General features: G+C 41.4%; 1 protein-coding gene across 1 annotated transcript in view; it reads left to right on the forward strand.

Annotated features, from left to right (window-relative positions):
* The first annotated feature begins 2,880 nt into the window (after window positions 1-2,880).
* LOC132404865 (ADP-ribosylation factor-like protein 15) overlaps window positions 2,881-26,810 on the forward strand; it is a 221,281-nt gene continuing 197,351 nt past the window's right edge. Inside the window, exon 1 of the mRNA XM_059989426.1 lies at window positions 2,881-3,002. Within this exon, the coding sequence (XP_059845409.1) occupies window positions 2,949-3,002 (54 nt within the window). The 5' untranslated portion in view covers window positions 2,881-2,948. The remainder of the gene's footprint in view (window positions 3,003-26,810) is intronic.

Raw genomic sequence — 26,810 nt, forward strand, 5'->3', positions numbered from 1 at the left:
ATGAGCGTCACCGACCTGCAAGAAACTTCATCATTTCCTGCCGCTGACTGGGCCATCAAATGGGTAAATAGGGTATAGATAGGGTAAGTGCAAGCAGGCTCTTTCCACTTGTGTGAGACAACAACTAGAAGTCATGGGTTAAGGAGGAAAGATGAAAAGATTGAGGGGAACTTGAGGGGAGGCTGCTTCACTCAGAAGGTCATGAGAGTGTGGAACAAGTTGCCAGTACAAGTGGTGCATGCGAAATTGATTGCAATATTTGAGAAGTTTGGATAGGTACATGCATAGCAGGGTTATGGAGGGCTATAGTCCCAGCGCAGTACAATGGGATTTGGCAGTTTAAATGGCTTGGTTCAGACTAGATGGGCTGAAGGGCCTGTTGCTATGCTTCACTGTTCTATGTTCTAAGCACCAAACTTGCTCTCTTAAGTGTTGACTTGATACAGAATGTGTCAGCTTTAGTAACACGTTCCTCCTTTGTCCCAGCCCTCTGACCTACACAAGTCTCCTTTGTTCTTGTCTCAATCTTGCTGCTGTTCATAATTTATTCTTATCTTTCTTCTATATATTGCAGCCTATATCTACTGGAAAATTTCTATTTACTCATGTTCCATTAACCATTCTAACTTTGATATATACTGGTATTTTGTGCTATTGCTCGCAGATTGTCCAAATATGCAAGGATTTGTGGATTCACAAATGTTGTAGTCACAGGTCTTGCATTGTGCTGAGAAAAAATGTGTATTGTATCATGTACGTATCATGAATGCAATTCATTGTACAAGATCTCTGGTTCTATTTTGAATTTTGAGCCTGGTGTTTCAAACAGCATTTGTACACCACACAATATTATTACTGATGCAGATTTTCTTTTTCTTTTTAAGTAGCCTCTTGGGTTCAAGGATTACAATTTTGAAAGTTTGAAGGTGCCTGATAGAACAAGACTTTTTCATGAGTGGGGCAATTGCTGTCAAGACAGGTAGATAGTTGGTGAGGTAATCTTTTTTTCACTATTGTACTCCTTGTGCATAGCCTTGAGGCTCTCAGTGTCTTTTCAAATGCTCCTGTGCCATTTTCCTTGCAGTTGGTGGAGATACTGCAATTCTTCAAGGATCTCCTCCTTGAATCTTTCCTCTGTCCATATCATGATTGCTCCCCATCACAGGAGTTTAAAATGATGTCTATTTTAAGATTCTGCTATTGGGCACATGAACAATAGCCTACCTAACACAGCTAGGTGTAGCTTGGGATGTTTGGCTTATCCTTTCAAAGGGTTTGGAGGATGTTGTGGAGAATGAAAACCTGAGTTTTTCCAGTGCCCTTTAATGGGCTTCTGTTTCAGAAGCAGATTAGAGAGCTGGGATCACTGCTACATAATTGCCCATGAGTTGTGTCTCATGTTTGAACCTTAAATATCCTTACCCTATCCCTTAAATGGCCAATGTATGGAGCGGATATATTGAAGTTGCTGGTGAATTTCATTATGTTGGCATGCCTCCTAGATCCTGTCTCTGTCATAATTTCTTTGGGGGGTGGGTGAGACTACTGAGCCTCCACCTACCTGCCCATTTCACCTGGTCTCGCTAATCATGGATACGTGCTTTTCCCCATGCATTCTGTGCAGTAAAATCAGCATTATTGTCTGGATTGACACACATATGAAACAATAACTCCATTTCTCTTTCCAGCAGTGTGGTCTGACCTGTTCAGCAACAGTGTTTTCTGTTTGTGTCTTTACATAGAAAGTTAAGGAGGTTCAGATTATCACATAAGAAGACAACGTCTGTCGTCAAAATCTCCATCATTTCGGCCATGCTATCTTTTTGCAACTGCCATCAGGCACATGGAAGCCTGAAGACCCACACCACCAGGTTCAAGAACAGTCACTTCCTTAACCATTTGGTGAAAACTAATCACTACAGTTTAGTGCCAATCTGATCACTTTGATTACTTTGCACTATAATGGGCTTTGGTTGTTTTTATTCTAATTGCATTCTTGTGTATAATTAGGTTTTCTTGTAAATGCTGCTTATCTGATGTTATCTGTCCATGATGCTGTTGCAAGTTTTTTCATTGCACCTCTGCATACATACTGTATGCATATGCATACATACATATGTATACATACTTGTGTATGTTGGTGCATGGCCAATTGGTCAAGGCATTCGTCTAGTGATCTGAAGGTCGCTGGTTCGAGCCTTGGCTGAAGCTGCATGTGTATCCTTGAGCAAGGCACTTAACCACATGTTGATCTGTGACGACACCGGTGCCAAGCTGTATGGGACTTTAATGCCCTTCCCTTGGACAACCGTGGTGGCGTGGAGAGGGGAGACTTGCAGCTTGGGCAAGTGCTGGTCTTCCATTTTAAAAAAAACCTTGCCCAGGTTTGCGCCCTGGAAACTTTCCAAGGCGCAAATCCATGGTCTATTCAGACTTGTGTATGTTACAATATATTTCCACTATTTCAGATAGTCATTCACTTGCGTCATTCTTCATTCATCTTTGAGATAACAATTCCATTAACGTTGACAACCATAGAATACCCATAATGTCATATAGTTAACACTGGAATGGTCTTTGCTAACTCCTAGTGGGGAACACAAAGTACACTGCAGATGCTGTGGTCAAATCAACACGTACATAAGTGGGGAAACCTGTCTGGTATCATCGCTCTTTTCCCCCACAAAGACGTCGAGGGCACCCTGTCCGGCGGAGGGAGCTGCTCCCACTTTCGGAGGTGGCTCTTCCCGAGGAGAGACTCGCCGTGGTGCTGGGCGGCGCTCGTGCCCGCGCCCGTGCCCTCGCCCTCGCCCGCGCCCTCGCCCGCGCCCGCGCCCTCGCGCCGTGGCCCCGCCCCGCTCCGCATGCGGTGCGCTCCAGGCCACGCCCCCCCCGGAGCTCGGGCCGCGGCCGCTGCTTTCTGGGAGGTGGCGCCACTGTTCGCAGCCATGGGCCAGTGCTTGGAGTTGTCGGCGGCCGTGTGCCGAATCGGCGTCTACTCGGTAGGGGTTACTCCGGGCTCTGGGGGTGGACTGCGCTGCGTACGGGGATCGGGGAAGCAGCGTGACGGAAGGGAGGGCGTGGGGGGGGGGGGGGGGGTGATATTTTCTGCGCGTCTTTACCGTTGGTTGGTTTGTGGGTCCCACTGGCGTGTGCAGGGAGTGTTCCTGCCGGGTGCTGGGGAGCAACAGTGAAAGACCGGCCGCAGGGTAGGCCTGGCCCGGATTCCTCCTGTTTATGCCGCTGCACTCCGCCCCCTTCCCCTTCCCCCACACCACCCCAACACCGCTACTCCTTGTCCCTCCCTCCATCCCTCCTCATCACTGCTCCTTGTCCCTGTTTCCTGCACCTCCACTCTCTTGTCCATCTCTTCCTTCTCCATGACCGCTGCTGCTTGTCCTTCCTCCCAATTCCACAAGACATTTAACTCCCCACACCACTAACTTGCCTCTTGTCCTGATAACCCCTCCGCACCACACCGCTACCTTTTGCCTGTCTCCAACCACCATGTAGTTATGGAGCGTGGAATTCAGGCCCTTTGGTCTATCTTGTCCTTATTAATTCCATTCCACCCACCTCCCCCACAACATTCTTTTATTCTGATTTTTCCACTCCCTCTGAAACTTCCACACAGATACGTCTTATCCATCAATCTTATTAGCTCCTTTTCAGTTGAATCCTGATTCACAATTCTCAGTTCTGCAGTTTAAAATCTAACAATATGGCTGTAGCATATAAACATTGTAGTAGAATTGATGGCTTATGAAATAACAATTTACAGCTGTACTAAAGTGTGTACAAATAAAAATAATTTGCCTATAAATATTTACATTTAACTATCTTTGTCAGTTACAGTTTGGCACATTAAAATGTTTTGGTTTTCAGGTTGTTCGGCAGAGCATTATATTCAAATTTACTGCGTACTTCAAACAGAAACGGGTAATTTTGTTAGTTGGGGTGATGAATAACATTGGCTTGACTACCTTGAGTTTCCTCTAAAATGTGATGTGTAAAACCTGTTTGTAGATGTGAATACTTATAAAAGGTAAACTGAATAAGTTTTGAATTTCAGATGATATGACAGCTCATTGAAGATAGATTTAGATTTTTTTAATATACACTTGCGTGCTAACATTATGGGAAGCATCGAGTTGGAAACATTGTTGCATGCTTTACCAGTTGAATAACCAGCATTAATGTTTTATGAAGTTTGCATGTTATTAAACTGAAGGCCATGCTTATCATCACTTTATCACTGTCCAACCTCTTGCCACCTCATCCTTCTCATTCTAGCCATGGACATCCAATTGCCATACATCTTCACTCCCCATCAAGGAGACCTGTGGGTCGACTGCTTTACTACGTTCAACCCCACCACTGAAATGAATATAAAATTCTGATGCTGCACTTCCTCTAACTCAGTGGGACTGCTGTGAGAACTCAAATAATCCTTTTCTGGCTTTGTTGCTATTTGTCGTCATTATCATCATCATTATTATGTGCTGTGTCGTATGATGTAGGTAATTATGGTCTTTCACCATGGTTGTCACTAGCAAATTTCTCTACAAAAGCTGCTTATGTATCACTTTTTTATTTGTGTCCTATTTGTTTCCTCACTTATTTTTCTTCAAATACTTAATGTTAGCACCCTTGTCTGTAGTCATGCATCATACAACTTTTCATCACAGAATTTCACACATCTCTGCTTCAAATTGTTTGCATGAATCTCTGTTCCTAGATTTCATTTCTACTTCTTGGTTAGTTGTAAATCAACATCGACTAACAGTCTACCATCTCCCAACTGTGAATCCATCTTGTTTCATGGAAAGGCTACTCCATTCCCTTTTTTTCCTATCAGAACAATAGGAGATGATGGCGATCATGGCAAGCAGTTTGTATTCAGCCACTCGCAGAGTGAAGTCGCAGATGTACTGATACCTTCTTCAAGACTGGGATGTACTACTTTGCATGCTGGTATATCGGAGAGTACAGGCAACGTCTCGCTGAGAATCCTGAGCATTGTAAACTACAATCAGCTTTGGGTTTGACATTCCATTCATTTGAATGGACATTCATGAGCAAAACAGACAGAAGTAGCAAGGGTAGGCCTGCACCAGCTTTGTCATTCAACAAGAGACTTACTAATCTTTTAGGCTAGTGTAACCTTGATTCCCTTAATAGCAGAAACAGTTTTCTGTCTATCTTGAACATACATAGAAACATAGAAAACCTACAGCACATCACACAAAGTTGAGCCGAACATTAGAAATTACTGGGCTCACCTATAGCCCTCTATTTTACTAAGCTCCATGTACCTATCTAAAAGTCTCTTAAAAGACCCTATCATATCTGCCTCCACCACCGTTGCCGGCAGCCCATTCCACGCACTCACCACTCTCTGAGTAAAAAAAAAACTTATCCCTGACATCTCCTCTGTACCTGCTCCCCAGCACCTTAAACCTGTGTCCTCTTGTGGCAACCATTTCAGCCCTGGGGAAAAAGCCTGTTCCTCTCAATCAGTTCCTTTCTCAATCAGGGGAACACAATCAGTTCCTCTCATTATCTTGTACATCTCTGTCAGGTCACCTCTTGATGACAGTGCTTCCATTACTTTGGAGTTTGCCCTCTTTGCACATGTCAGTATTAAATTCCATCTATCATTGCTCTGCCTATCTTTGCTACTGATCAATGACATTCTCTAGTCTGACTATTTTCACTATTGACACTACTGCGTTTTGTGTGATCTACACTTACAAAATCAAGCTGTTAATTGGAACAAACAGTATCAATCCCTGTTATTTTTCTGTCACAGGCTTCCAATCATTTAAAAAAATACTGCCCTCCACTAACACCCTGTCTCTTATTACTATGCCAATTTTGGATCCAAGTTGTCTCAGATTTCATGGACTGTAACCTATTGGATAATTCTCTCATGTTGAATCTTGCCAAAAGCATCATTGAGATCCATTTAGTCCACAAACTCATTGAATTTAGTCATTGAAGTCCATAAACTGCTTTGTCCTCCTCAATACATCTTGCTGCCTTCTTGAGGAATTTGTCGTCTTCTTGCTAACCACTAGCACGAGACAGCAACATGTTGGGCAATTACACTGGAATGGTTGGCGGGGTGGGGGTGGTGGGTGAAGACTACCTATAGTGCCTGGTGAAGATGAAGTACATTATGAAACTAGATGAACAAAACTCATACTGTGACTGGGAGGAGGATTTGGAGAAGGTGCTAGATCTGTTAGATTTGCTAACAGTGACGTTCCTTGTGGCGGGCAAGTGGGAGATCCTTTGGTGGTAACCATCATCAAACTTTTTTGGAGGTGGGCAGGCTTAACGTATCTGGTTGTTCTGTCCCAGATCTGAATCATAAAATGATGGATTCATGACTGAAGCTCTTCACCAGTGAGTCTTAAGATTTTAGCAGAAATGTCATCTGTTTGAGTTGTAGGTTACACTTGCTAAGTTTACACACTGTTATTTGGTAATGGATCATAATGGTGCACTGGTAAGATGAAGGAAATCTTTGAAGAATCAGGCTAGAGTTTGAGAAATGCAGAGATCTGTGTATAGTAGGACTAGAGGTTAAAATTAAAAAGGAGCAAATCCACAGGAATTTTATTGTTGTAGTTTTGTACCATTTAGGACGTTGAGAAGGCAATAGATTTTCCTTTAAACTAGAAAATACTGTTATTTAGTGTTTTGGCAACTCATTGATGTGATTTTAATAACTGTATTAAATTTTCCAATTGTATGACATCTGTAGTTTTCACTATTTGTGAAAAAAGAACATTGCATTCTAACCAGCTCAAGTAAGATTTTTCTGTTTCATTCCAGGTTTATTCATAATTTGTCTTGTTTGGTTAGTGCTACTTGTGGATTTTCCAAATGACTGTTAATATGTTCTTTCATGTTCTGTCCAATCCACACACAATTTGAAAAGATCCTTATGTTGCATTTGCTTTTCAAAGGGGACAAATTCTATCATGCTCAATTTTATACTAACAGCAGTAATGTTTCTGCTCTGGTATAATTTTTATGAATGTTTTTTCATGTTTTAGAGTCCAGATTTGTATTCCTATCCTATGTGGAGCCTAATTGAAATACTATGTTTACTTTTGTTGGATTCTATATTCTCATCAGAATATAGCTAAGAGGTGACCTCATAAAGGTTTATAAAATTATGAGGGGTATAGTACATAGAACTATGATGTTGCATCCATCCTAGAGTCTTGGCTGTCACAAGGGCAGAAATGACTGCATATATTCTGGTGATTCGATGTTTCAAAAAGGATGGGGAGATTGAAAGAGGTGCAGGAGTTACATTGCTAATCAGGTGTGGTATCACAGCTATGGTAAGGGGATGTTCTGGAGAGATCATCTACTAAGTCAGTATGGGTGAAAGTTACAAACAGGAAGGGTGCAATCACTTTATTGGGAGTATTCTAGTTACAATAATAGTCCATATAGCAACAGTCACTGACAAGCAGATCAGAAGTCGGATTTTGGAAGGGTACCAAAATAATAGGGTTGTTGTGAGTGACTTCAACTTCCCTAATACTTGGCACTTCCTCAATGCAAAATTGGGCGGAATTTGTTAGCTGTGTCCAGGAAGGATTCCTGACACAACATGTAGATAAGCTGATTACTGGATCTAATACTAGGCAATGACCCTGGTCAGTTGACAGATCTGTTGGTAGATGATCAGCTCTATGATGGTGACCACAGTTCCTAGATCTTTGCCATAGTTTTGTGTGGGGATCGGAACAGATGATATGGAAAAGTATTTAATAGGGGAAGGCAAATTATTATGACATTAGGTATGAATTTGGGAAGATAAATTGTGAACAGATGTCCTCATGGGAAACAAACAACAGAAATGTGGGGGTTGTTGAGGAAGACTTGCATGGGGTTCTAGATCAGTTTGTCCCATTGAGGTAGGGAAAGGATGGTAGGGTGAAGGAACCATGGTTGACAAAAGATGTGGCACATTTAGTTAAGAAGAAGAAAGAAGCATACTTCTTTCAGACAGTGCTCTGGAGATGTAAGGTAGTCAAGAAGGGATGTAGGAGAGCTAGAAGGGGACATGAGAAAGCCTTGGATAAAGTTGAGGAAAACCTCAGCTTTCTTCACACGTGAAGAACAGGAGAATGACTAGAATGAAGGTAGGATAAAGGATGAAGGATAAAAAAAGAAATATGCTTGGAGTCAGAGGTAGATGAGGTCCTTAATAAATACTTTGCTGCATTATTCACCAGTGAGAGGGATCTTGACTCAAAAGATAGTATAGAACAGGCTAATATGCTGGAACATATCAGTGTTAAGAAAGAAAATATGCTAGAACTTTGTAAAACATTAGGATAGATAAGTCCCTAAGGTGAGATATACTGCATCCTGGGTTACTACAAAAAGCAAGGAAAGAGATTGCTGGTCCTTTTGGAAGTTATCTTAGCATCCATATTAGCCACAGGAGTAGTAACAGAAGATTGGAAGGTGTCAATTGCTTTTCCTTCATCCAAGAAAAGTAATAGGGATAATGCTGGGGATTAGACCAATGAGCAGTATGTCAGCAGTGGGCAAACAATTGGAGAAGATTCTCAGAGACAAGGTTTATGAGAATTTTAGAGAAGCATAGGTTGATTAGCTTAAGTTGCACGACTTTGTGAGGGGCAGGCCATGCCTCTGACTTCTATGAAAATGTGACAAAACGAATCAATGAAAGTAGAGTGGTGGATGTGGCATACAGTTAGTCATCCTTATCTGCGAGAGTTTGGGCCTGGGAACCCCCGTGGATCCCAAAAAATACTTGGATGCTCAAGTCCCTTATTTAACCTGTCAGTGTGGTGGACTTTAGGACCCAGAGGAACCCTGGACTTTATTTAACTTTTCAGAGCAGTGGTATTTAGGACCCGGCGGCGGAGCTCTGAATCCGCAGTGTTTCTGTTCACAAAAATAATCACGATCACGATGGAAAATGAAGTGGAAATAAATCGGTCGTTGGAAAATTGTTAGGCAACAGTCGGTCAACGATCAGAACAATTTTAAAGGATAAAGTGAGAAAGACTCTGTCCCGATGAAAGCTACAATTATTACTAAACAACGCAGTGGTTTAATTATTGAAATATATATGTTTCTTAAGTGTTGCATAGAAAGGTAAAATATATACTATTTTCTAAGACAAACGTTCGACTAACTGACGCTAAATAATACTGGATGTAGCTGTTCCAACTTAGTAAGAGAACTTTTGATTTTCTTTTCGATCCCAATCCACGATAACCTACGCCCATCCTCTCATATACTTTAAGTCATCACTACATTACTTATAATACCTAATACAATGTAAATGCTATGTAAATAGTTATTATACTGCATTGCTTAGGGAATAATGACAAGAAAAAAAGTCTGTACATGCTCGAAGAACGTGTGCTGGAAGATCACTTCCGGGTTTTCTCGATTCAGGGTTGGTTGAATTTGTGCATGCGAACTCGCGGATAAGGAGAGCCGAATATACTGTGTATGGATTTTGGTATGGCTTTTGAAAAGGTTCACCATGTAGGCTTATTCAGAAAGTTGGGAGGCATGGGATGCAGGGAACCTAGATTGTGTGAATTCAGAATTTGCTTTCCCACGGAATGGAGAGAGCGGTAGTAGATGGAACATCGGTGACCAGTAGTGATCTACAGGGATCTGGAAACCCTTTCTCTTTGTGACTTTGATGAGGAAGTGGGTTAGTAAGTTTCCATGGTTGTTGGTTGTGTTGTGCAAAAGGTTCACACAGATTACAGCAAAACATTGATAGAATGCAGCGCCAGCTGCTCTGAGTCCCAGGTAATCTTTGTCCCGTATAGGGAGCAAACTTGAGCAGAAATGCAAATTTTACAATTTGAAAAATAAATTCATACCATGCTTTTGTGCTGCAAACATTTAAGGTTGTTCTAACTCTGGTTCAGATCTGATGAAACCTGAAAACCTAGTCTTTTCAGAAGGCAGGGAATTACATCAGCTGTGAACAACTCAAAATCAACAATTTTGACCTGACTCAGTATGACTGGTATATTGGCCAGACAGGATGCACAGTGGAACCTTGCACCAAGGAGCATAAGAGGTACATCCATCTGGGTTACCTGGAGAAATCGGCGGTTGCAGAACATTGCATATGATTATTTATTTTGACACAAAACTACTGTGCCACGCCAATGGCTTTTGGGACTACATGGTGAAGGAAACCATTGAAATAAGTCTAGAGGATAAGAATTTTAACAAAGATATGAAGGACTTGCTCGAAGTAAGAACTGGAATTTGACTGTAAACAAGGTGGGATAGTGGAAACCTGATTGGTTGAGGACTAACCAATCAGAAGGGATGGATGACGGTGTTATATACACCATTGGATGGAACATGCCTAGGCATTATCCCTGATGAAGATGGTGGAGTTTGTTGTTGAAACGTTGACAGCTTGAAAAATTGACAGCTGTACCTGGCTGGAAGCCTGAGAAGAATTTATTCCACACTTGGAATATTATGTGCAGTTTTGGTCACCTCATTAGAGAAAGGATGTAGAAGCTTCAGAAAGGGTGCAAAGGAGGTTTACCAGGATGCTGCATAGATTAGAGATTATGTCATACAATGCAAGGTTGAGCAAGCAAGTGCTTTTCTCTATAGAGAAAAGAAGGATGGAAGGTGACTAGATTAAGGAGTATAAATATATTGACAGTGGATGGCCAGAGCAGAAATGAATAATACAAGATGAATAATTTTAAGGTAATTGGAGCAAAGTATGCAGAGATGTTAAGGTTTTTAAACACGCAGAGTGGTGGGTGTGGAACATGTTGCCAGGTGTGAGGTAGAGGATGATAGAAAAATAGAGAGCTATGCAGGAGGGAAGCATTAGGCTAATTCTTGGACTAGGTTAAAAAGTGGCACAAAATTATGGACATAAGGGCCTGTAATGTGCTATACTGTTTATATTTTAAGGTGTTTAGAGTTCTTTTCCTAAGGAAAATAATCTAAAATGAGAGGATATTGGGTGTATGGTGAGAGGGAAGAAATTTAGAGACCTGAGGGTTAAATTTTTCACATAGTGAATGGTGAATATCCAGAACAAGCTGTTAGAGGAGGTGGTGGGGACAGATACAATTAGAACTTTTAAAGACATTTGGACAGGTGCTGGTATGGGAAAGGAATAGAGAGACCTAATGCTAGTCAATGGGATTGGCATAGGTGGGCATCACAATTAGCATGAACAAGGTGGGCTGAAAGGCTGCATTACTGTGCTTAACATGTTTATGATTAGTATGAACTTGTTTGTTCTTCAGTTTATTTGGTGAAGCTGCTATTTTTTAACCTACTATATTTCATTTACCACCTCTGCAAGTATCTTTGAATTTTCTTAGTAGTGATACTTTCAGTGTGATCCAGTCAGACAGATTGTTTTATAGATAATGTGAACTTCTGTATATGAGGCATAATTTGGTATTTGCATAGAACAAAAGTATGGAACTGTCGGTGGAAAAAATATGAAATTCTGTTTAGTTTGCCTCTTCATGTGTTGTGCAAGTAGTGGGATAAGTGAATTAATAAATGCACACCTTTGAAGCAGGCAGAATGAGTTGTTAATTCCATTAAAGTTTCCATTAAAGCATGATGCATGCTTGATTTGGCAAATAGTGATATTGAGTACCAAAGTCAGGTAATAACACTAAACTTTGAACAGTTGGGCCATAACTGGGTACAATAGAATGCAAAGGGTGGCACATTCTTGGAGAGAGTAGGTTTAGAAGGGTAAGTGTTCAAAGGACTTCTATTGCAGAGAGGCCAGAACAACTGGAGTTTTCCTCCTTTGGAGCATGGAGGATTGTTTGAAAAGAGACTTGATAGTTAATTTTGAGGGGTTTTTATAGAAGACGTGGGGGCTGGCAAGAATTGGGCACTATTACAACTCAAGTTTTATTGACATTTAGACGTAAAGAATGTGTGAGTTTTTGTATTGTGACTTAGGGCACTAGGTTGTGTGAAAGCAGCAATTAGAAGAAACCAGTGGAAGCAATTGGGACACAGACTTTTGAAACTCGATGGCAAGGTTTGAGTGGAAGAACAAATTGGCTATCTTTTTATTGTTGGATGCAACAGATGGGGATATGTTGCCCTCTCTAGATTCTTCTCTTTTCCTTGCTAATTTTCCTTGTTAATTTCCATAATTATTTTTCTTTTGAAATTTGGTTTATTGCCTGTTGTATATTTGTTAACTGTTTTTCTGTCATTGCTGTGATTTGTAGTGTTAAGTGTTTGTGTGTTGATCAATTAATAGCTATGACTTCACAATCTTCCTTCTCTTTGCCATCTCAATATTGTGCCTTAACACAGCTCCAAACTGATTTTGAAAATACATTTTCTATTTTTTTATGAACAATTCAAATACGATCATGGATTTGTTCTTATTTTGAAGATTTATTTTGGTTCTTATTTTGGTGTCGTGTTGATGATGGTTGATGCTTTTCCATTAGTTATTTCTGGAGTTCTGATCTCCTAAGATTTCTGTGAGTAGTTTTGAAATGAGGGCCCTGAAACCTGATTCTAATGCACTCTTGAGTAGTTTGATAAAGAGAACTTAACTTGTGCATTGTATAAAGTTGAACACTGATCTTGTACCATGATATATCTTGTGGTCTTGTAGGAGGAGAGAAAAGAATCTGCCATGATTGAATGGCGGTGCAGGCACGATGGGCCAAATGGCCTAATTCTACTCTTATGTCTTATGGTCTACTGAGAGTGGAGAGGTGATGTGGCCAGAATAAAGAGAAGGGAAGTAGTGAGCCAGTGCTTGAAGTGATTGAAAGTGAGTGGTGGTGTCATTTGGGGGAGGGGAGCAGAAGTGGAGCTGGGATGAAGCGACAGGAAATGATTGATGGAGGAAGGGCATTCTGAAGAGTGGACACAGCTGCTGGGAAGAGATGATTAAGGAATACAAAGGGCTGCCATTGCTGGACAGATAAACAGAAGAGGAAATGGAAACCATTAGGGAGATTTGAATGGCGATTGAAACTAGAATGAGTGGACTATGTATGTAGGGAGTGGATTGAAAGGGGAGGGGGACAAAGGTGTGGGGCTGGGGCAGAGTTTACAGGAGAGGGGACAAATGTTGGAGGACTGTAGGGGCATCAGGAGAGGGGGAAAAGTCATCTTGTGTTGCAAGGATGTTGATGCACAACTGAAGTGTCTTGTTTTATATAGATAGGACATCAGTATTGTGCATTATGTTATCATTAACATTTGACTTGGATATGAAGAAGGAGTAGGTATTTGGCAAACAGTTAGAATTATAACTATATTGTGGCATAGCTTTCCACATGGAGTTTCCACATGTATATTTGCTAATTTCTAAATTTGAATTAAAAATTCCATACTTTCAGATGAACTTCTGTAATATTTTCCCCAAGTGTAATATGTGGGATCTTAGAGTTCTAGTTACTTTTGAATTACCTTCCTTCCATTTCTCTCTGTTCCTTTATTTCTATATCTAGCCCAACTTATATGCATTAATGCTTCACCTGTTCTATTGTGACAGAGATTTTCACATTTGTAGCACTGTACTTGATCTTTCTTCATGGTTCCACCCACAATTGCCCAGCACTTCATTATCTTTTTAATGGCATATAAATCAGAAAAGTGACAGCATTCCAAATAACATTTTGTACTCAAATCCTCAAAGTAAACACTTATATTTTATTTGCATTCCTCATAGTCTTACCAATTTGTGCAAATCACTAAAGGTCAAAGCTTATCTGAATTTCAGATCTTCCTGCTCCTTCACGGTTACTTTCTTGCTTTTTGCAATGTAAGCAACTTTCTGTACCAAAATAAACCACCTTCCCTGTTGTACTGCTGTTGTTTTTGTTGTAATTCATCTGTTCCAGTTTGTAAGCCTAACTTACATGTTCCTATACTTGGATGGGATTTTGAATACTATATATGTTTAGCTAACTAGTCTTAAAAAAATCAGTTACACTTCCCCCCCATTTTATTTATTAGATCTTTGTGCATCATAGTTATTGGAGTTACTGTCACCTTCCTGTCAGATTGAACCAGTCTAGTCATTCTCCTCTGACCTCTCTCATTAACAAGACATTTTCTCCCACAGAACTGTTGCTCACTGAATTTTTAAAAAAATGTCATACCATTCTCTGCAAGCTCCAGAAACTGTTATGCACAAAAACCCTAGGAGATCAGTTTCTGAGATACTCAAATCACCCTGTCAGACACCACGGTAAAAGTCACTTGTATCACATTTCATCCCCATTCTGATGTTTGGTGTGAACGACAACTGAACCTCTTGACCACATCTGCATGCTTTTATGCATGGAGTTGCTGTCACATGATTGACTGGTAGATGTTTGCATTAACAAGCAGGTATACACGTGTACCTAAAAGTGGCCATTGAGTATAGTTGGTAATTAAGTTACAGATTTTCTTCAGTACTTTGTGATATCTTTTACTGTGTAATACATGGTTAGTTAGTTCATCTACTGTGCAGAGCATTAGTTTTCAGAAATATTTTTCCAGGTTTCATAGAGCCAAAGAGACCTGCTAGATATCTTGTACAGTTAAAAGTCCGCTTGTGTGTGGTGTGTGATATAAAGGGCATCAGTTTTACCAGTTGCGTTTTAAAATATTCTGATGGATTTAAGGTCACTTCTACTTTTGCTAGCTTTCTTAAGATTCTTTAAGCTAAGTATGGGTGATTAGTTTCTTTATAAAATTACTATATTTTCTGTATGTTACTGTATGCTATGCATAACATGAGGAATTTCTCCAGAGGGTGGTGAATCTTTAGATTTCTCCACAGCTGCCTGTGGCAAAGGCCGTCTTTTAAGTATTTTTAAGACAGAGTTTGATGGATGCTTGATTGGTCAGGACATGAAGGAATATGGGGAGAAGGAAGGAGATTGGGGCTGAGGAAAATTGGATTGAGCATGATGAAATGGTAAAGCAGACTCTGGTCAAATGGCGTAATTCAGCTCCTATGTCTTATGGTCTTATAACATTTGGATTATTGATCCCAAAGGAAATTACAGTGTCACCGTAGCATTACAAGTGCACAGATATAAATATTAGAAGAGAAGCAGAAAGAATAAAAAAATAAGTTGCCACAGTCTAACAGGAGTGGGGTCATCACTTCCCCGGCTATAGGTTGACTCATATTAGAACCTAATGGCCAAGGGTAAGAATGGCCTCATACAATGCTCTTTGGAGCAGCTCTGTTGTCTTAGTCTATTGTTAAAAGAATTTCTCTGTTCAACCAAGGTAGCATTCAGAGGATGGTAAACATTTTCCATAGAGTCTTTTGTCTTACCACAGCCTTTAGTGTCCAGTTTGACTCCTTTAACAGAGTCAGCCTTTCTGATCAGTTTATTGAGCCTGTTGGCATTACACATGTTGATGCCATTGCCCCACACACCACCACAAAGAATATTATACTGGTGACAACAGACTGGTAGATCATGTGAAGGAGAGGCCAACATACTCCAAAAGACCCCAGTCTCCTCAGGAAGTAGAGGTGACTCTGGCCCTTCTTGTACACTGCCTCCTGTGTTGGTGCTCCACTCAAGTATCACCCAGGTGCACCTCCAGGTACTTGTAGCTCCTCACCACATCCACATCCTTGCTATCAATACTAACGTGAAGCAATGCAGCCTTAGTCTTCCTAAAGTCCACCATCGTCTACTTTGTCTTATAATGTTGAGCTGCAGATGATTCAGCTTGCATCATTTGACAAAGTCCTCCACCAGCGCCTTGTGTTCATTCACTTGTCCTCTCTTTATACACCCAACTATTGCTGAGTCATCAGAAAATTTCTGCAGACGACATGATTGTATTGTATTTAAAGTCCAAGATATACAGGGTGAATGGGAAGAGGGCCGGTACAGACCCCTTTGGAGCCCCAGTGCTGCTCACATGCCTGGCACACAGCTCTGAAGCAGCACAAACTGTGGTCTGCCAGTCAGGTACTCCATTCTCCAGGATGCAATGGAAGTACTAATCTGCATTGAACGGAGCTTTTCGCCAGCAATGAGGGTTGTATGTTATTGAAGGCACTTGAGAAATCAAAGAACATGGTCCTCACAATGCCGTCCTGTTTATCCAAATGGGAGTAGGCTTTGTTCAGCAGGTAGATAACAGCATTGTCGGCTCCAGTGTGCTCCTGGTAGGCAAACTGCAGAAGATTGAGGCCTGATCTGAACAGGGGTCAGAGGTGAGCCTGTGCCACCCCCTCTAGGTCTTAATGATGTGTGAGGTCAGGGCCACTGGACAGTAGTCATTCAAGACTTTTGATCAGCCCTTCTTGGGTACTGGGACCACACATGATATTTCCCATACAGTCAGGACCCTTTCCAGGCTGAGATTCAGATTGAAAATGTGCTAGACAACTCCACGTGACTGCTTGGTACCCTCCTTCAGAACCTTGGGGTTCACAATCTGGTCCCGATGCTTTGCCATGTCTGAGTTTCCCCAAAGCCCTTCTCACCTGCTCAGTAGTGAAGGTGAGTTCATGGTGACTGGGGAGTTGAAGGCAGGTAGCTGCAGGCCAAGAAAGGGATGTAGACAATGGTACCGTGTTCATCCACATGTTGAATTGGAGGGAAGAGGAGGGGAGGCATTGGTGCAGATGGAGCATTGGGTGCCTCTGCACCTGCACTGGTGTGCTGAGGGGGTTGTGAACAGGAGGGCAATTGTCAAACCTATTGAAAAATTAGTTAAACTCATTAGCTCATTCAGAGCTGCATTCAGAGGCTCTACAGTTATGCTGATTGAACCCAGTGATATTCTTCATGCCTCTCTACACGTCCCATGTGCTACTCTACCCAAGCTTTTTCTCCAGCTCTCTCCTGTATTCCTCTTTAGCCACCTGGATCTTCTCCTTTAGCACCCTGTGCACGTGTTTGAATTCCTCGGTGTCTCCTGAACAAAAGGCTCTTTTTTTGTGTTGAGTAGAGCATTTAGATCACTGGTGACCCATGGTTTTTTCTTGGGGAAGCAGTGAACAGTCTTTGATGGTATTAGTGTCCACACAGAAGCTGATGTAGTCAGTGATGCAATCAGTAAGTCCATTGATGTTCCCCCCATGTGACTCACAGCGCATTCCTATCATTAACCACAAAGCAACCCTTTAAGGCCTTGATAGCCTCTGGAAACCATTTCTTTTTGCTAGTGGGGGGAGAGCTGCAAAAGTAAAAGATCCAGGGTTTTATTTTCTCTTGTATGACACTTGACAAGCTGATTGAAGGTGGGTAGGGTTGTCGAGAGAGAAAATTGGTTGAAGTTTCTTGATACTGCGATGAATGCATTGGGGTGCTGAGTCTGGTGTCTTGCAGTGGTAGTGTATATGATGTTACATGCTGCATCAGGAAGGCAGAATGTAGACATTGAGCAATATGGCGTGGCTGAACTCACCCGGTAGATAAAACAGACACAAACTTGCAGCAAGTAGTTCATTGTCGCAAATGCAAATTTGTTCTTTTGCAGAAATGTGACTCTGATTACACCATCTGTTCACAAGCCCAGCAAGCCTACTTCCCTCCCTTCCCTCTACCACACTGTAGATTAACTCTGTCTGCTTGTATCGTTGTAAATCCATTCACATTAGTATCAGAATCCAGGATTTGCTTGTGTAATCTTGTCTTGGTGAAACACATAACCTTGCTTTCCCGATTATTCATTCTATGTCCTCATGAGCACTGTTGGTTCCCCCATTTTATTTGCTAGCGATCTTGCGCTCCCCATAATGATCAACGGGAGGTATGGTTTATTTGTCTTAATAACAATTTTTGTGTCAGAAGGTGCCTACAATTTGAATTCCATATTGTGAATATATAAGCTGAACCTTCAGAGTTCACTTGTTGAAGGTGCTAATTTGGGGAAGAGGAAAGGGCTCTAATGTTTCGGAGCTTTAAACTACAGACAGACATACTTTATTGATCCAGAGGGAAATTGGGTTTCATTACAGTCGCACCAACCGAGAATAGTGAAGAATGTAGCAATATAAAACCATAAATAATTAAATAATAATAAGTTAATCGTGCCAAGTGGAAATAAGTCCAGGACCCGCCTATTGGTTCAGGGTGTTTAAGGGAGGAGTTGTAAAGTTTGAGGGCCACAGGTAGGAATGGCTTCCTATGCCGCTCAGTGTTACATCTCCGTGGAATGAGTCTCTGGCTGAATGTACTCTTGTGCCTAACCAGTACATTATGGAGTGGATGGAAGTCATTGTCCAAGATGGCATGCAACTTGGACAGCATCCTCTTTTCAAACACCACCGTCAGAGAGTCCAGTTCCTCCCCCACAACATCACTGGCCTTGTGAATGAGTTTGTTGATTCTGTTGGTGTCTGCTACCCTCAGCCTGCTGCCCCATATTCATGTATCCACTGTCTTGCTCTTGCCTTGAGCAGATTCAACAGCTTGAACTTTTTTCAAGAAGCTGATACTAACTTCATTGGTGAGGGTCCTGTGCTGCATTGGGGCTTCTAATTGTTGATCCCCGAGAAGTATTTCAATAACCATGCCAACTACATGAACAGCCTGTCAGAGCTTTCAAATTAGAATGGTTAAGCACTCACATTCAAAAACAAAAATTGCTTTTGTAGTATGGTTAACTTTTAAATCATTAGCACTTGAAATATGCAAAATATCTAATGTATTACATTACTTCGGTGTATTTAACAAACCTAAAAACAAAATGTGCAAAACGTAGTCCTTGCTCCTATCAAAATTCCTTTCCTCTCCAACCTTTTATTTTTCCTACCCATCTGGCTTCACCTAGCTATCCTCCTTCCACCCTCAACCCTGACCTTTTTATTCTGGCATCTTCCTCCTTCCTTTCCAGTCCTGAAGAAGAGTTTTGGCCCAAAACATCGACTAATTATTCATATTCATAGATGCTGCCTGACCTGTTTATTCCTCCAGCATTTTGTGTGTGTTGCTTTGGATTTCCAGCATCTGCAGAATTTCATGTTTAAAATTCAGCCCTGTTTATACCTCCCCCTCTTCTCCCTTGCCCCCTGCACCCTTTCCCACTCTCCTCCCCACCATAGTCTTTTCCATTTGATAGAAATGAAGTCTAACTTTGAACTAAGGCTAGCCTAAAGCAAGTTAACTAGATTTATGTAGGAAGTTTTTTCCAAGTCTGGGCTACTCATGCAGTCTAGCATTAAAACATAATCAGAAGGATGAAGGCAAGTAATTGGAAATAACTTTGGGATTTGCATGTCTGATCATTGTTTAGTGAGTTTTCGTATTTCAATGTCAAAGTGAAATACATTGTGGAATCATTTTCTTAAAATCGGCATTGTCACCTTCACACTTATGCACCCATTACAATCTAGTAGATCCAAGATAAAGAGTGTTTCCTCTAGTAGTGTGCGAAGTAGCCCTGCTTAGCACACTACCTGAAGTAATTGAAGTGGTATAGTTGAAGCATGTGTACTGTGTATGTAGTTGCTATGTATGCAGCCTGTGAAGTATGAGAGGCCTGCAATGCTAAATTTGAAAAAGACAAGGGCACTAATATTACATGCATTCTGATTGACAGGGAATGTTTATTCAGTGAGTGGTGGGCACACTGTTCCCTCTAAGCTGCACAGGTGTGTGGCTGTAGAGTTACTGAAATGCTCCTGTACACATAGCTTTTGTCATGCAGCTGGAATTTTCTTTTATTATAATTTTGAAATTGTGCTAAAATCATTGTGTAATACCCTGTAATGTGTTAACGTAATCCATGACTTTTATAAATAAAATACCACAACCTTTAAATATGTTGAAGCTCTAAAGTATGTCAAAGTACAGTACATTGTCAATGTTTCAAGTTTCAATGTTTACAAAGCTGTTTAAATTGCAACAATGGGCACAGAATGGAAGTTGGTAGCTCATTGTGTTAATAAACCGCCAGCACACTAAATTTTGATGCTGTCTAGTCAAAGCATTTTATCTTTGCCATTGTGCCTGTCAGTTGCTTTGCCTGCCTGACATTGTTTATTTGTGTTGTGAGCTATGGGTTTGTTTGTTTAATGTACATATTAGAAGGAATGAATGGGCAGTCATGAGGTTAGTGGTGTTGCTGGTGTGATGTGGTATTTAGAGATGTATTCACTGATTTTGACTAATAGCATTAATATTTTTGTGGTGCTGTATCCTCGGGGCTTCATATTATTGAACTCTGCAACTATGTGCTGTCACTTGATTAAGAATACATCAGTGGGGCGGCCTGACCCCTTTTGATAAACATATTTTTCTTTTCTCATTCTTCACCAAAGCATCAACATACTGTTTCCACTTGGTGATGGCAATGCCACTGTTCCAGTCACAATGCATTTTTGGGAGGGGCAGGTTGAGGTAATTAGACTCCAATGTGAATTCCTATCTGAGGCAGTAAATTAGTTTCATAACCTTGTGACAGCTGGGAATGGAATTCCTTTGAATTCAAGGACATTTTTTTCTGGGTGAGGTTTTATACTCAAAATTGAGATCCTTGAAGTTGGCCACAGTCACTTGGCATTCAAGTTGGGAATTACCAAATGTAGTATCCGCCTAGTATTTATGCATCCATAATAAACCAAACAGGAATTACCTCATGTAGATCATTATATTTTTAGACTTTCTCTACTCTTAGAAACATCTTGGACAGATGCACATTTCCTGTTGTTTGTGTTACCTATTACAATGCATGGAACTGGTTAATCCTGCCATTACTTAAGACTCGTTTTAAATCTTCTTCCAGTGATTGCAATATCCCTAAACATCGGGGTTTTGTTCACATATAATGACTGTATATAATCTTTAGTCTGTTACTTGATATGAAGAATGAAAGCAAAGCTGTGAAACTTGATCGTTGTACTCGATTATTTTTAAATAAATTAATATTTTAGTACTTTTATGATCTTGGAATGTGACAAAACACTTCAATGTTAAAGGCGCTTTCTGTAGTGGTATATTACAGGAAGTGAAGCAGTCACTTTCCTGAACAATAGCATTGTGACAATGACCAGTAATCTCTTTTTATTGTGGTATTGATATAGCAGTTGTAAAAATATCTATATATTGGGCATAATTTGCACGAGTACCTCAGTATGTTTTCCATTTATTGAATTAAATAAAGTGCAATGTAAATACAGTTCACAAATAATACATTTGATTCTGATCTCTAGAAATTTATCATCAGGCAGTATCAGTAGGTAGGTCCATAGATGTTGCCTGATTGGCTTAATTCCACCAGCATTTCGTATGTGTTGTTCAAGATTTCCAGCATCTGCAGGTCTCTTCAGTTTCTGATTTTTATCTTTTAAAACTGAAGATCTGCTCTAAATTTGAAAACATTTGTATACTAAATTGAATAAAAAGAAACATTTACTGTGTTCTAAGTGAGTAATTTGAGACTGAATGGAAGTAGGAGAAAATATTTAGAGTAGCATCTGCCATTCACTTTTGAACTCTAACTCGATACTTGTTTATATTTTAAAGCTGAAATACCTTTAGTAATTTAACTTCCATGATTTTCACTGTTTTGAAAAACTTTAAAATGAATTCCAGTCAATTATGTACCTGTGAAGTTTGTGCCTGCACTTGTGAAGAGACTTTTGCCAGGATGGTGGGTAGTTATGCAGTTATTCATTGTGATTATTTTGAGAAGTTTGAGAATTTATGGGATTTTCTAACTTGGTTGTCTCCAGTGGCCTCTGTCAAGGTAGATGCCAATCTTCAGCTAATTTGAATTGCTCAATATGTCATCAAGAAGTGGCTAAAAACATTGAATACAGCAAAGACTGGGCCCTAACAAGAGAAAATCTGCAGATGCTGGAAATCTAAGCAACACACACAAAATGCCGGAAAAAAACTCAGCGAGCCATCTCTGACAGGATCCCACCACCAAACACCCCTTTCCTCCCCCCCGCCGTATTTTCTGTTTTCCACTGAGATTGTTACCCATGCGAGTCCGTTGGCCATTCGTCCCTCCCTGCGCTGATCTCCCTCCTGGTAGTTATGATTGAATTGACTTTACTTCTTACATCCATCACGTACATGAGGAGTAAAAATCTTTGTCTCTACCTAAGTGTGCAGTCATAGTAATTTATAATATAAACTGTCAATGTAACATAGAAATACACTCCTATCAGTTTGAGTTAATCAGTCTGATTGCCTGGTGGAATAAGCTGTCCTGTAGCCTGTTGGTTCTGGCTTTTATGCTGTGGTACCGTTCCCGGATGGTAGCAGCTGGAATAGACTGTGGTTGGGGTGACTCAGGTCCCCAATGGTCCTTTGGGCTCCTTTTTCACACCTGTCTTTGTAAATGTCATGAATAGTAGGAAGTTCACAATTACAGATGCATTGGGCTGTTCGCACCACTCTCTGCAGAATCCTGCATTAAGGGAGGTACAGTTCCCATACCAGGCAGTGATGCAGCTAGTCAGGATGCTCTCAATTGTGCCCCTGTAGAAAGTTCTCAGGATTTGGGGGCCCTTAGCAAACTTCCTCAACCATCTGAGGTGAAAGAGGTACTGATGTGCCTTTATCACCACACAGCTGGTGTGTACAGACCACATGAACTTGGTGATGTGGATGCCAACAGGGGTTAGTCCATCTCCATTCCTCCTGTAATCCACAACCAGCTCCTTTGTTTTTGTGACATTGAGGGAGAGGCTGTTTTCTTGATGCTGCTGTGTCAGAGAGATAACTTCCCTGTAGGCCACCTCGTTATTGTTTGAGATTCAGCCAATCAATTTAGTTTCTTGGCAAATTTAATTAGCAGATTAGAGCTGTGGGTGGTGACACAACTTTGGGTATACAGGGAGTAAAGGAGGGGACTTGGTACACAACCCTGAGGGGCTCCTGTGTTGAGAGTCAGAGGGTTGGAGGTGAGGGAGCCCACTCTTACTACCTGCTGGCAATCTGACCGGAAGTTCAGGATCCAGCTGTACAAGGCAGGGTCAAGGCCAAGGTCTCTGAGCTTCCTGTTGAGCCTGGATGGAATTATGGTGTTGAATGCTGAACTGTAGTCCAAGAACAGCATTCTCACATAAGCATCCCCTTTCTCCAGATGTGTAAGGACTGTGTGTAGAGCAGTGTCTATTGTGTTTTGTGGTAGCATACTGCAGATGTAGTCCTTGACCAGCCTCTCAAAGCATTTGCTTGTTATTGAGATGAGTGTGACAGGACGCCAGCTGAACAAGTGGTACACCTGCCCCTACACCACCTCCCTCACTTTACCCACAAGATGCAGAAGAAATTCAAACTGGCCAATTGCCACATTATTAAACTACTCTTGGTCATTAACAAAGTGATGGAAGGGATAATTGATAGTGAAAACAAATGACACTTGCATGCTTGCTTAGCAATATCTTTCTCACTGAAGTTCAGCTTCAGGTTCTACCAAAGTCACTCAGATCCTGAGCTCACTGCAGCTTTGGTTCTAACATGGACAAAAAAGCTGAACTCCAGAAGTGATACAAGGATATCTTTTGACACCAAGCCTTTATGGAGGCCTCACTAAATTGGAGTCAATGGTAATCGGGGCGAACACTGCGGGGTGAGTGCAGCATCAACAATGCTCAAGAAGCTGGAGGCCACAGTAGCCCACTTGTTAGGCAGAAAAGCTTGTGGCATCAACTTAGTATTCTCTCAACTTACAAGGAGTCAACTTTAAGTGTGTACATGTAGGAGGGGACTGTGTTGAAAAATAAGTGTGCTAGGTTTTCTAAAATTGACTCCTTCCACATTAGGCCACAAACTTATCAATCTTCCCCTCGTACTAACCCTAAATGTGTCTACAATGTTGGAAGAAACTGGAGCACCACTGGAGAAACTGGAGAAGATCCAAAGGATCACAGGGAGGACACGCAGTCTCAGTGGTCCCCAACCACGGGGCCGCAAAGTGTGCTACCGGGCCACAAGGAAACGATATGATTTGGCGATATGAAACGATATGAGTCAGCTGCACCTTTCATCATTCCCTGTCACACCCACTGTTGAACTTGAATGCACACAAGGTCATCAGTCGCCTAAACACACATTCGCTCCAGGGATCACTGGTTGGCCTCGGGTAACCGGCCACCTCACATGGCTGGCGAGAAGTGCCATTGCTGCTGGCTTGAAGTGCGGACAGATGGGCGCTGACTCTAACTCTATTTAGCACACCGAATGTTCGTGGGGAATCCGGTACTAAAATATTCGCAGACGACCTAATTCGGGCTCAGGGTTTCGTAAATAGCAGAGCAGCTACCTCAGTGCGATCTACTGAAAGTTATCCCTCGAGCCAAATTTTTGTCGGCTGATAGATCCTACAGCACAATACAGGCCCTTCAGCCCACAAAGCTGTGCTGACCATGTCCTTACCTTAGAAATTACCTAGGGTTACCCTAAGCCCTGTATTTTTCTAAGCTCCATGTACCTGTCCAGGAGTCTCTTAAAAGACCCTATTGTATCCACATCCACCACCGTCACCGGCAGCCCATTTCACACTCTCACCATCCTCTGCGTAAAAAAAAAAACTTACCCCTGACATCTCCTCTGTAAATATAATTTATATTACACTATCATTTACAAATCAATTTACAATGTCCTAAAACCTGTTGAAGGTTGGTCAATCAAAACTTTCCACACAGAATTTCATTAAGCATTTATATTAAGGGCATTGGAACCAAAGTAGTTGGATGGACTTAAAATACAGATTCACAAAAAAATAATTTCATCTAGAACAAATTGATTGAATATTGTAAAACAATTTTATTAATATTTTTCAGAAATATTGTGGCCCTGTCGCACTCCTCCTCACTCTCTGGATTGCAACCACCGCAGCCCCGGCACGGGGACCTCTGGCCCTTACATTGTCCTCTCACCCCACCCACGATCAGCCGCACCTGGCCAAGGTGTCTGGCGGCAGGTGGCCTGGAGTTCGGGCCCGGAGGCTGTCTAATGAGGTAATGAAGCCCTCAAAACTGCTTCAGTACCTTGAGTCCAAGCGCCCTGCGCTTAAAGACAAACCCGTTGAGTTCTTTTGTGCGAAGAAAACGTGAACAGGCGGGACAGAAGCAAGTGTTGAGAGCCACGAAAACTAAATTACAGAATAGACTGGACATAAGGAACCCCTTTGAGTATCGCTGTCTCCCATCAGTCCACGATGGGACCGTCTTGTTGCAGGGAAACAAGGCCAGGGCTCCCACTGATTCAGCAATATTGGTGTGTTGCAATGATTTAATATATGTTCATACGAGGAAAATACGTGCTGTGCGTTTAATATCCAAACGTTACTTAAAATGTTATGATGCTATTGACTTATAAGTGAATTATGATTGACTTATCACTATATTCATGCAAGGAAAATGCGCTGTTTTTAATATTAAATTCGTTAGATAAGCCCTTTTTAGAAATGAAATTGAGTGTATTAGCCTCTTATAAATGACTTGCAGTTGACTTATCACCTATATTCTAATAGTGATTACCCCCTCTTCTCCCCCCCCCCCCCCCCCCCCCTGTTGGCTGGTCTGCAAGAATATTGTCAATATTAAACCGGTCCACAGTGCAAAAAAGGTTGGTGACCCCTGTTCTTACTGACAGCAGTAGCAATCAAACCCTGATCAGTAATTGCTGTAAAGTGATTGCCCTAACTGCTACACTATTATGTTGCCTACTACCAATAAAGAGAAAATCTGCCCTTTGTGCAGTATGGTACTGGAGAGGCCACAGTTTAGGGCAATTTTCACAGAGATCTTCTCCACCTTTCATCTATTTCCTGTACATTTAACTCTTGCCCCTTTCTGTATCCTTGTTCTGACAAGGAGTTCCTCTAGTCCTTGCTTTTCACTTTGACCATTAGACATAGGAGAAATAGGCTACTTGGCCCTTCAAGTCTGCTCTGCCATTCCATCATAGCTGATTTATTAACCCCCTCAACCTCATTCTCACTAGCAGGTGGTGTATTGCACCAGCACTGGACTGTGAGGAGAATTTGAATCCGGCCAGCTCCTTGCACACGTTCCATCTGTGCTAGTTTAAGTGTTGAACTAGCAACTTGGCCATGTGTATTTTTAAAAAAATGTCAAATGCTACAGAAACACTAAAAATGCCCCCTAGTTTGCCTCAAGGTGTGAAAAGGAACAACAGCAACCCTATTCTCTTGCCTTCCCCCCCATAACCTTTGATTTCCCCCATTAATCGAGAACCCTCCGCTTTAAAGTTACTAAATGATTTGGCCTCCACAGCCATCTGTGACAATGAATTCCACTGATTGACTACCATCTGGCTAAGGAAATTCCTCCTCATCTCTGTTGTAAATGGATATTCATCTATTCTGAAGCTGTGCCCTCTGGTCCTAGTCTCACCCACTTTAGGAAATACCTTATAGATCCTCTCCAATGCCAGCACATCTTTTCCTAGACACGAGGCCCAAAACTGCTCACAGTACTCCAAATGTAGTCTGGACTAATTCCTTGTAAAGACTGAGCATTATGACCTTGCTCTTGTATTCTAGTCCTCTTGAAATGAGTGCTAGCATTGCATTTGCCTTCCTTACCACTGAATCTGCAAGTTAACCTTTAGGGAAGCCCAAGTCCCTTTGCACCTCAGAGTTTTGAAATTTCTCCTCTTTTAGAAAGTAGTCTACGGTTGTATTCCTTCTGTCAAAATGTACGACAATACACTTCCTTATACTTGTGTTCCATTAGCACTTCTTTGATCATTCTCCTAATCTAATTCCTATGTACTTCCTGCTTTCTCACACTTCTGCCCCTCCACCTATTTTCGTATCATTTGCAAATTTGGCTA

The sequence above is a fragment of the Hypanus sabinus genome, chromosome 14 (genome assembly GCF_030144855.1).
Source record: "Hypanus sabinus isolate sHypSab1 chromosome 14, sHypSab1.hap1, whole genome shotgun sequence".
NCBI classification, from domain to species: domain Eukaryota; kingdom Metazoa; phylum Chordata; class Chondrichthyes; order Myliobatiformes; family Dasyatidae; genus Hypanus; species Hypanus sabinus.